The 12,410-nt window shown below is 45.2% G+C and overlaps 1 protein-coding gene across 1 annotated transcript in view; it reads left to right on the top strand.

The window, feature by feature from the left end:
- The window catches only part of LOC148514861 (bactericidal permeability-increasing protein-like), an 88,944-nt gene that overhangs the window by 22,749 nt on the left and 53,785 nt on the right, over positions 1-12,410 (top strand). Inside the window, exons 7-10 of the mRNA XM_088480775.1 lie at positions 4,891-4,982; positions 6,814-6,990; positions 9,264-9,317; positions 11,986-12,153. Of these exons, the coding sequence (XP_088336901.1) occupies positions 4,891-4,982; positions 6,814-6,990; positions 9,264-9,317; positions 11,986-12,153 (491 nt within the window). The remainder of the gene's footprint in view (positions 1-4,890; positions 4,983-6,813; positions 6,991-9,263; positions 9,318-11,985; positions 12,154-12,410) is intronic.

Below are 12,410 nucleotides of genomic sequence, written 5' to 3'. Positions count from 1 at the left end.
TGCCTGGTGAGCAGCCCCCAGCTCGTCGTGGTAGGAGGCACAGGGGGCTCAGTCGAGTGAATGCTGCTCCCATGGGTGAAGCGATATCTGGCCTAAGCATGGGCATCAACTGTAACGGTTAATCTAGCCGTTTTTATGGTTTTAATGTCATCCATGGTTTCTACGTTTGCCCCCTTTGTGGCTGCCTTGTCCCCCAGGTCTGTACAAGGGCCTGAGGCTAGTCAGCTCAAACAAGTCTCTGGGCCTGCATAGGTTGCGCAATCTGCTGAACAGTGTATTCCAGCTATGCAGGCAATGGGCTCACTGCCATGGCATATCTCTGCGATTTTTTAGCGAGCGTCAGCATCCTCATGTGCCTGCATCTGGAGCTTCATTCTCAGATGGAGATCTCCTGTTTTTTTCAAACGAGGAGACATCACAGAAGAGGATGATGGGTCGTGGTCTAAGATCTCAGTAAGTGATCAGCCAGGGACCTCAGGTGTGTCTCCTTTTGCTTCTAATTATTATACTCCTATTTTGCCTCCTCTTCCTCTCTGGCATCGAACTCTAATAGCTCTGTCAAGGCACACAGGCGAGCGTGACATATGAGAAGTACGAAACTAGTAGAATTGCTAAAGCGATTAAATGGCCTAAGCAATACCACTGTTGCTAATCAGGGCTTGGTGGAGGGTGTTGTCTACTGTGACAACATGGCAGTTTTGCAAAGTCTCCATTCCTGTTGATAGAGTAATGGTGCATACACACGTAGCGATCAGCCAGCGATACAATATCACTGGCTGATTGTTATGCACTCTCCCTGGTGTGTATTGATGATCGATATCGATCATCCAGCACACCACCTACTTACCGACGACTATAGCGACCCGCGATCAACGATCGCAGATCCCTATGGTAACCTGCTCAATATCAAGCAAGTTGACCGGTATGCACGGCCGATGACGATATCGCTATCGTCCATACTTGGCCGCACATTGCTGGTCGATGGTAAGTTGGTAGGGACATTAAATGAGTGATTTGAATGATAATGGTAATTATAACGATATCATTATCATTCAAATCGTTCTTTTAAATCGCTGTGTGTGCGCACCATAAGACTCATAAAGGGTCTTGACATTTTTGTGTTGAAAGGTCATGATAAGATAGATACAGTATGAATGCTGCTAAGATGAAAAGGGGATTCAGAGTTAAAACTTATTTTTTTTATAGCAATTAGCTAGCGGGTTTTTACATATTTGCTGCTTGCTACTTAGAGACCTGGCCAGAGGAGCATATTAATGTAATACGGGATGCAGTTTATAGACCGGTGGACTAAATGCCGCCGGTTTATATCCCGACACGAGAAGCCAGATGGGGGACTTCAGATAGGCGTCAAAATACCAGCGCCTATCTAAATCACGTTGCTGGAACGCCGAAGGACGACAGCCCGAACGAGGTAAATCCAGGGCTAATTTAGCGTTAGCCGCGGGGGGGGAGGGTTAGGTTTAGGGAGTAGTGGGGTTAGGGTTAGGTTTTGGGGGGGGAAGGTTATGGTTAGGCACCCCTAGGGGTAGGTTAGGAATAGGCCCCCCCGGGAGGGTTAGGTTTTGGTTGCGGGAAGGGGGAGTTAGGTTTAGGCACCCCTGGGGGGGACTTAGGGATAGGCACCACCCAGGGACTTTTAGGGTTAGGTACCCCTATGGGAGGGCTAGAGGGGGAGAGGGGAGGGTTAGGGTACTTACCGGGATCTGCTGCTGCTGTCGGGCTTCTCGTTTCGGGATTTGAACCGCCGGTATTACATACTGATTCCATGTAATACGGTATGTGCACCTGGTTCATAGTATTCAGCATGGGTCTAAGGGGCAATATCTGGTATGCTTACATCAAAGAATTTCGTCCAAAGAAAGATGGTTTCAGTAATATTGATTTTGGTTGTAAAGATGTGGCGATGTGGCCTGAATTCATGCAACCTCCACATGTAACATCTAATGCTCCTCCAGGACGTCATGCTCAGGGCCCAGGTGACATTTCTGTGTAGGTTTCTAATAAAGGCAAATGTTTTGCGTCCTTCTTGCAGGGTCAACGGTGTCGATTTAAACACCTCAACTAGTGCTGCAGTGAAGTCCACCCTATCTCTAGCTGTTTCTGGTTGGCAGACCAACAGCAATCAGCCAAGCCAGCAGGCAGCAGCTCCTTTACCGGTCTGTTTGGGTGCTATGGCTAAATGGTTGGACCGGTACCCAAACAGATTGGACGCCCAGTTTTTATTTTCCGGTTTTCAGTTTAGTTTTCATTTGCCCAACGTTGGTAAGGTTCACGTGAGTTCCCCTCGGAAGCTTAAATCTGCAGTGGAACTCCCAGTTATAGTTTGTGAAAAGGTGGAGAAAGTGGTGAGGTTATGGCTTAAAGCTGGGCCTTTTATGAAACTGCTTTTGGAGGGATTAGACCTGTTTACAAAAAGACTCCTGGCACATTTAGGCTCATCTTAGGCAACTGAGTCATAAGTCAATGATGCTACAGCATACCACCGGAGTTCTGTTCAGTGCTATTACCAATCCTTTGATGATGCTTTGGAAATCGTGTGGGTATGTGTGCTCTGCTGACTAAGGGCCTGATTCAGCTTGGATCGCAGTTGCTAATACGCATGCAATCGGCCGATTGTTGTGTACTGCTCATGCATCGCAGTTAGCATGCGCGAACCGGCCACTGCAATCGGGACTGCGATCACATTGACTTCGCAGACCCATAGCAGAGTGACTAACAGGAAGTGCCGTTTGTGGGTGGTGATGGGGGGTGGTCGGGGAAACGCAGACATGCCAGTGCATTTGAACGCCGTTGCAGGGGCGTGCATAAATTATCCACTGTAATGCCCTACGAGGCCTGAGGCCTCATAGCGTGCACTGAAGCTAGCAATTTCTGAGTAAGGTCAGAGCTTGTGCAAGTGTGCGTGAGGCTGCGATGGTACTCTATTGTTCCAATGTTTTTGCAGTCTTGCTAAACATTACGGATGTGTGTAAAGTAAAGTGGGCGTCCCATTGTATTGCTTCAGTGGCATAGGGATCGCAATAAATTAGTATACTATTGCAGTTCAACTGCGTGCATAATTGCTATTGCACGCAGTTGTGATCGGTAGTGAATCAGGCCCTAAGATTGTTATTTAATCCTGATTCTTTCAGGTTCATGGGTTTTCACCTAAACAGTGGATATTACGTAGAATTCTCTATGGGATGTTCGGTGTCTAGGTCATGGGATAGCTTATTATCTCAATGACTTCTTTTACATGGGTCCCGCTAATTTGCTGTGCCACTCTTTTGTTTTCTGTCCAGGTGCTAGTTTTTAATTTAATAGTTCCCATTGCTCAGGATAAACCATGGGCCCGAGTACTTGTTTGTCTTTTTTGGATATCGAGATTGATACCTGTGCTGGGTCTTGCTATCTTCCTCAGAAAGAGGTCAATAAGCTTTGCAATGATAGCACAATTAGTACAGTAGATTACTGTGCAACAGGTCCAATCTCTGCATGTACAGGTAAGGTGATACTCATGGACAGGGTTTTTTGCCAGAAGCTGGAAAGGACAACAGCTGGGGTGTCTAAACCTCACCATTTAATTTGTTTGTCATCCGAAATTGAACGTGACCTATCTGATTGTGTTTCATTTCTTGAGGATTTTAATGGTATTCAGTTGTGGCTTGCCCCAATTGCCTATAATTTCCAGTTGCAGCTATTCAAGGATTTACAGGTTTTGGTTGTTGCCTCAATATATCCTGGTGCATTACTCCTTGGCCTGAGTAATTTGAGTGGACAGGCTTAATGAATGATCTTTTGTTTATTGAAGTCTTCCCTATCATGGTTGTATTGGAAATTTGGGGTGAGTGGTTGGCAATCGCGGTATCTTGCCGAGTTATGAAAACCTTGGTGTGTAGTGTACACACTCTAATTTGTCAGGTTTTGCATTTGCTAGCTATAATATGTTTACAATGCAATATTATGTTTGACAGATGATTGAGCCAGCATGGAGGGCTTAGCCAAACAGTCTCTTGTACCGAGCTTGGGAAGCGTGGAAAGCTATTTCCCATTGTAGCAGACATAAAGTAGCTATCGCATGATGCTTTTTTGTTATTTGGAGTCTCTAGCAGATCTAGAACATGTGTTTCTCAAACCCTTGTTGGAATCTCGTTTTTCTCTAAATTAAAAGGCCTTCCCAACCTTACAAAAAGTTTAGTAATTCAGAAGAACTTAAAGGGTTGGGCTCGTCTTGCTCCTGGGGCACAAAGGTGCCCTGATAATTTATCACCTTCCTTCTATCCTCGTGGCTGTTTCATATGTTACGGTGTGCCACTTCAAGGAGATTTTGTTTCATTTGGCATTTTCAATGTCCTTTCTTGTGGCTTTTTGAATTTTGTAGTTGGTCATCTCTAAATGGGTGGACACAACAATGCTCTGTTCTCGTGTTCCTGATGTTCTTGTCATCGAGAGTTCATTGCTGTGCAAACTGAAACACTCCAAAGTCAATCAGATGATGTCGTCTTGATTGTTGTTGTTTAGTCGTCTCTGTCTATTTATTTTTAGTTTTTTAAATTTAAATATATTTAAAGATATAACTAACATATTTTTTCTGCCAAATCTATGTCTCCATGTCTTTATTTATGGCTAGTATGTTATAGTTATGTTATGTGATGTGCATACGTGACACCTTTCAGTCGATAGAAGGTTTAGAGATGCTCTATTATGCTATATTATTAGCTCAAAGATTAAAAGATAATGTAGTGACTTCTTGACGAAATATATTGAAAAAAAACAGCTGCTAGTAAAATAACCAGGTGCTAATCTCCCATAACCTATGCATGTATAGAGATAAAACAGCAGCAACTGTGGAGCCGAATATTAATCTTAACTTCATGATGTGTCTTACAGTCACTGCAAACCTTGATGCTCATAATAAAATTGAGTATGGTCTAATAAATCATCCACGGGTAGAAAAAACTCATATTGACCTGGATTTAAAGGTAACTGGTCAAACTTGAACACTACAACAAGCAAACATTATTTCCTGCAAATGGCATGCATTCTAAATGCAGAAACAAAAATCTCCAAACATAATATTTTTCCATGCTTATCAACTACACTTCTTTTAAATTACCGCCTATATTTTGTCAAGGACATACTTGTTTAAATGGGAAAAGGGTAAGCACAGCAATTAGTCCGTCTTCACCACCGGTCCTTACTTTCCATCATCTTCTATAAACTCTCTGTGATTTTACATCCTGCACTGTTTTCTGCCCCCCCCCCCCAATAAGTTAGTGCAGACAGAGCATCTTTGTGTTTTCATCAGCAATCAGGAGGCTCTGCCAAAGATGCATTCTGAATACGGACAACGGGAATCAAAGCTGAATATACACCATGCTTGCCGACTATCTGGCTGCCCCTTCCGGGAGGGAGCAGCCAGATCGGCTTGACTGGGGGGCGTGGCCAGCAAACGGGGGCGGGGACGGACAGATTTAATGAGTTTGCGGGCGGAACAGGGGGCAGAGCCACGTGATCGCGTCATTTTGGCAACGCCCCCGCTACACGCTGCCGGTATTACAGGCAGCGTGAAGCAGGGGGCGGGGCCAAAATGACGCGATTCGACGTGAATTGTGACCTGTAATTGCGGTGGGGGGCAGGAGGGGTCGGCAGCTGCCGGGAGACTTGCCTGCCTTCCCGGGAGGTCGGGAGCGGCACTCGATTTTCGGGAGGCTCCCGACCAAATCGGGAGGGTAGGAAAGTATGATATACACCTGTTTGTGGAGTGTTTCATGCATATACTCTCACTGCTCACCCTCACCCTCCAGAATCACATGTATGCAAGTAAGGGTGAGTTGTGTGAATGGCATAACTCAAAATTTCCCTCTCCCCTGCCAAAAAAGTTTCTGGCACCCACCCATGGCATTTTGGTAAAACTAATACAGGGCCATTTCGAGGCAATTTGGCTCCCAGTGCAAACAGTTAATTATGCGCCCCGACCACACATAAACAGTTTACATTATTTGTATTTTTTCCTCCTTATAGTAATACCCCTTACACATTATGCCACACACCGTAATGCCCCTCACACATTATGCCACACACCGTAATGCACCTTACATGTCCAGTAGGACCTCTAGCATCTGTCTCCTCTTAGGCAGCAGTTATTTTTTGGAGGGGCATTTTAAGCATATTCCATGCGGACAGCTAGTCTGCATGGAATCTGCAGCCTCCAAGCCACCGCGGGGTCTGCGTGGGCTATTGTTACACTCCTGGTTGTACTCATCATGAGCGCAGCTACATTTACAACTGAAGATATGTAACGGGGCACGCTCACATAGAAAGAATTCAGTTAGGGCGTGGCTTACTTGCAGGAGGCATGGCCACGCCCCTTTTGGATTTTTGTTTTTTTTACAAAAAATATTTAGCAGCAGCGTTGCATGCTGAGGAGGGGGCGGCACCGGACCCAGGCTTCCCACTGTGCCCCTCTAGCAGCCCGGGTCCAGGTAATTAGTACCCACCCCACTCTCTTCATGTGCCCCTTTGCAAGTGCCACCTGATGATGAAGGCGAGTAGCACACCAAGCATACAGATTGGGGCGGGAGCATTGTTTGCAACTCTGCATATAAGCGAATAGACGCATCCAACTCAGCATCAGGCCCAGAGAGTGTAGAAAGAATGTTTGTTGCCTACAAATAAGAGGATTTTCACCTTATCACCTTGTTCAAACAATACAGAAACAATGTTTTGAGATGAGTGTCTTCATTATTTCATAAATACTTGTGTTAAAAATATTGTGTAATGTGTAGTGTTTGTAAAATTTATTCTACACAGGGAACAACACAACACACTGGAGCTGAGGAACAGCAAGACTTTAATAGAGCCCCCATAATATTACCTGACACGAGTACCTCCATGATCATGCTTGGATTGTCTGAACATTTTTTCAACACTTTAGGAAAAACCTACTTCATGTCTACAGTTCTAAAACTGGAGCTGACACAGGAGCAGGTAAGAACAGAGAGGGATGTATAGAATGAGTGTATCATTTAAATTTTAAGAAGCCCTTGTCAGTTCTTTGACACGTAACGTATGAAGAATGTGTTCCTTGCAAAGTAATATAGATAGTAGTGATGAACGGTTCGGTTTCCAGGAAACCAAATCCACCCGAACTTACCCATTAATCTGGGTCAGGACTCGGATCTCCCTGATCCGAAAACTAGGAAAAACGTCATTTTCCCAGCGTCAGATCTCGCGTGCTTTGGATTCTGGCGCAATTTTTAAGTTCCCATTGAAACCTATGAGCTGATTGGCTGAGAGAGCTATTCTCACTGCTCTCAGCCATGGCCGCGCACTCTGACTTGAGGCACAGCTGAGAGATAGGTGTGTACACTGCATCGCCCAGACCATCATCATCCTCACAGACACCACCACCACATTTACCACCATGGGTCCCCTTCTCGCCTGCTGTCACAGTAAGTGGACTATTAGCCTAGAGCTGGCATGTCTACTTAAACTATATCCAATCCAACCCGCATTGTTTTCAACCCGCACTATGGCCCTGATTCAGAGCCGGACGCTCTAACCAGAGCGCTCACTCTGAATCAGGGCCCACCTCCATAAATATGGAGCGTCCTCCTGGACGCTCATATAGCTGTGGGTCACCACCCACAGCCTATACGAGCGTGCAGGATGATGGTCGCGATGGTCTTGACCATCGCGACCATCGCCAGTGCGAGCAGAAGCCTGTGGTTGAGTTTCTCAACCGCAAGGCCAGGAGTGATTTTGGCTCTATCAGAGACAAAATCACTCCCACTGGCATCACTAGTGATGTCAGTGGGGCCGGCTTCTGACGGTAGGCGTTCCCTTGGGAACGCCTCCGTCTGGCAGGCACGCCCCTGGCACGCCCACCAAAGAGGGCGTGCTGTCAATCAACATCGACAGCACGCCCCCTTTGATCAGACACAACGAGCGAAGGAAAGTCCTTCGCTCGTCGCGTCTCGCGCATGCGCACGACGGAGCTCCCTCCGTCGTGCGCATGCGCAGTGCACACCATCGACCCACTTGCAAGCGGACAGCCGCTCGCGAGTGGGTCTGAATCAGGCCCTATATCCGACACGCACTATATCTGACACTCACTGTATCCAGAGTGCCAGTCATCAGTAGTCCAGAGCCTCCAGGTGGGAGGTGCAGATTGGGCATAGAGAATAGGCATGTGCTGGGGGTGTGTGGACTAATGTAGGGGACATCAACTTCTGCTGTTGCTATTTTACACATGGGTTAGGGTTTTTTTCTTTGATGTTTGCTAACTACTGTACTACTACTTTTGAGTATTGATATTCCACACACTATTCTTAGTAAATTTCTGTGTTGTATTGTTTTCTATTGAAAGTACTTGTGAGTTGGTTATTGCTAACACATTACTACTTTGCAACATATTTTAAACAAAAATAACTGCTGTGTGTTTGTGCCGCTGCTCTGCTGCTTAGTTTAGCCAGCCAGCCTTTGGCCAATATTGGTGAGGCAGTGTCGGACTGGGGCATAAAAAGCCCACTGGGGGGGATGCAGTAATAGGGGCCCCTACTTAAGGGGTCTGGTCAACCACCAGAAAGGGTGTGGCCAGCCACCACAGTTGCTTGGCTAACCATTAGGCAAATATTAATATCGTTTCTAACTTTCTGTAGAAGTACACCAAGAACCAATGGTCCTGCTCCACAAGGTAACTGATCCTCTAATAGAGTAACAATGTACAATTTAGTGCACAGTCTGGAACATGACCCCTAGAGGAGGGGATGGGGCCCTCATGAAGTGGGACCCACTGGGGATTTCCCCTGTAACCCTTTGGGTCAGTCTGACCCTGTTATGAGGTGGTCAAAATTGACTGGAAATGAGGTTAACAATACTTTAGGGGAAAAAAACAGGCCCACATTACATGATTTTAGCTGTTTTTAGCATTTAAAAAAAAAAAACAGATCCAATACCAAAACACGTGAGGTGGATTTGGCAAAACCAAAATGCGGTGATAAATTAGAACCAAAACACAGGGGTCGGCACACATCTCTAATACCGAGATTGTACACTGATAGCGATGGCGGCTGCAGCCACATAGAGGAATGCAACTCTGCATACTGGCGTTGGTGTAGATGTATAAATGGATGGGTCAAACAAAAATAAGTGCATAAAGTAATGACAGACAGGGAAATGGCATTTACACTAGATTTGCAGATTTGTAAAATACCCTTAATGTGTTCGATATCATTAAAATGATGTCTCTTATATAACAGTACCCACATGCATTTTGGCTGCGAACAGGGGACTATGGATCAATCATCCCTGAGGTATGTGATTTCTCCCAGCTTTGTGCCTTATTTCTAGACATATTCACATTGGGTGCTGTATAAAAAGTCGACATTCAGAATGTCGGCATGTTGATAATGCGTTTTCTTATTGAATTCTGAACTACCCTGACAACAGCCTAAACCTAATCCTAACTCTAAACTCAGGTGTTAACTTTCACAATGTTGACTTTCTGACAATGCCGACATTCAAAATGTCGGCATTGTCAGAAAGTCAACATTGTGAATGTTAACACCTGATTTTAGAGTTAGGATTAGGTTTAGGCTATTGTTAGGGTAGTGTTGTTCATGACAACATTCATACCCTGTCGACCTTTTTGCATTGACATTTCTACATGTCAACATCCTCAACGTATACCAACCCAACCCAAATGATAGCTACTGCTATCATTTACTAATATTTACATTAGAACTAAACCTAAATTTTTTTTTTTAATTGTACTACTTTCTGTATGTGTCAGAACAGCTCTACTTTATCCATGAATGGCCAAATACCAGTTTATCACTATTACATGAGTAAATGCATCTAACATAGATTTAAAACAAAATATTTTTGATTGCTTCCAAGGCTTAGTAACATGACTGCTTATGCCTATCTGTATTATTCTTAAGTGACGGCACGGCAGGCGATCGCACGGCAAGGCATATGCATGCCCTCTATGTCTTGGCGTACGATCACTTTATGTATGCAGACGCCCCCACCAGCTTGTCTTAAGACGCCCACTAAAGCACGTCATCTCCAGGAAGTGTATGCAGGCATCGGTTCATCAGGAAGCGAACGCAGCGCTTGAGGTTGACTATACCCTACCTCAAGCACTGCGATCACTTGAGTGTAAAAAACAGCCAGATGACGTGTACTATGATGCTTCCTTTTAAGTATGCACGCCTTTGAAATGACGTTGTTTCAGTCAGGCACGCCTGCGTTCACATCTATATTCCCCCGTTTCTAGTGGCCAGCCCCCTGTTACCACCTCAAACAACTTCTCCTGTCACTCACTCTGGTGGGCTGTCTATGCGAGCAAACGATTCCCGATCTTTCACAGTGGTTTGAGCACGCACAATGCGAACTATCTGCAGCTATTAGCGAACGCTTCTTAGCGTCCGGGTCTGAATCAGCTCCTGAGTTCCTGCTTGTTCCTGCTGAAAAATAAAAAATAGCACTGTGTGTAGCTTATGCTTTAGTGATCCCTATGACTGCAGTAATGTATTTAGCATGGTTTACCAGAATATAAACTGGCTATCAGGCGGCTGATTCTGATTCGTACACAGAGGTGACCGTGTGTGCATTTTTTGTGCAGTTGGGTCTGTGACTTTATATTAAATACTAGTAGAAGCCCTATCCTGGTATATATCCTTGCGTCTAATGTGCAAGGCCTGAGACGTCTACTTTGGGCACCACAATATCGCTTTGTGCATCTTTAGATGCAACCATTGGATGCACCATCAAAACTTGCTAGGTGCAGAATCTCCAATGTGAGTAATGGGGCTTCTGATTTCGTAACCGGTTCAGCAGCGCACTTGAGACACTCTTATTATACGCCGATAAGACTGTACATCTCCATGTCTTAATAGCTACCTCCCAGTCACTGCCCAGGAATGCCCAATACATTTCTGAGACCATGAGTGTCAATTGTTTTGTGACTTTGGGCCTTCTGTAATTCGGAAAAGTACATCAATTTGTTATTTATGTACCTCTCCAATGTTTGCACATGCGCAGAAGCCACACTGCGCATAAGCATATCTGTTTCTGCGATGTCACTCGCAGTGCCCCAAAAGGTGCAGCATGATTGAAATGCTGCTGGTGTTTGGGAGCGTCGACTTACAGCGTTCCAGAAAATGGGGAGATGTCAGCCCTGTTTTCTGAGCGTGCCAAAATCAGTGGCTGCCTCTAAACACCAGACATCCTGAGGGTTACTCAGATGTCCGATGTTCACATAGTCTTTGGACACAGCCTGGGGCGTTTTAACAGATGAGGGGGTCCGTGTGCAGCTGGCCCCCCAATTAAGCAGCGGAGCCCTCCCATACCTGTTCCGGCAATCCTGTGTACTGTAAGTGGTCCCGGCACTGTCATCTTTCCATTGATATTTGGAAAGACAGCACATGTGCAGCAGGGAGCAAAGAACCTGGACACAGTGCACCCATAGATACGCCACTGGACGCAGCAGCGGATCACAGAAGCCTGCACTGGCATATTTTTACTAAAGATGTCTACTGCATCTTTTGCGTAATTTCACTCAGCAGCTGTGCCTTTAGCGTCCATCTCTGAATCAGCCCCTTTGTACGCTAACACCATGGTAGGCATGCGCTGTGCGACTTTTTTGCTACCTACTGTTGATACATGCATATTGGCATTGCGTATGACTCAAAATCAGGCGCTCATTGTCTGGGGAAAGTCTCTAATTAAGTAATTAATGAAAATTGTGAAAAAGGAATGGCCATCGAAGGTTCACCATTGATGGTCTCAATCAGTGCTGCCATCGGGGCTTTCCATCAATGGAATGAATCCATTGATGGAGAAACATCAACAGCATCCCTGCTGTGGCGGGCCAAATAGGAAACCCAGTACAAAAACACATTCAAATCAATGATTATTAAATTGACTTTATAAAATTTGATACAATTGAACATAGCTGTGTTTTTCTTACTGAAGATGAAGAAATATTATCCTGAGTCTGAGGCTATGATACTTACTTTAAGAGCCACCAAGCCTCCTGTGGTGCACCTGACATCCCAGCTAACTATGGAAATAGAAGGAGTTCTTCAAGCTTTGGCTGTCCTGCCGTATTTACTCACAAGACAAGTATTTTCTGTCCCCGTGGTAAGTGTTATCTTTTATGTGGTAGCGCTGACGCTTACTGAATCTTACTTTAGGCATCTTTTGGTGAACTGGAAACTGGTGCCCCTTTACATGTACGAAAAAGTACATATATGGGAGGTGGAGGAGTACAGTTACCAGTGCTGATGTGAATGGCTATCTCATATGATTAAAAAAAACATATACACTTAGTTACATAGGGCCTGATTCACTACTGATCGCAACTGCGTTTGCAATAGCGATTACACACGCAGTTCAAC

Source organism: Taudactylus pleione, unplaced genomic scaffold (assembly GCF_031769625.1).
Source record: "Taudactylus pleione unplaced genomic scaffold, aTauple2 ptg000256l, whole genome shotgun sequence".
In the NCBI taxonomy this organism is placed as follows: Eukaryota; Metazoa; Chordata; class Amphibia; order Anura; family Myobatrachidae; genus Taudactylus; species Taudactylus pleione.
This window is presented reverse-complemented; position numbering and strand designations above follow the sequence as displayed.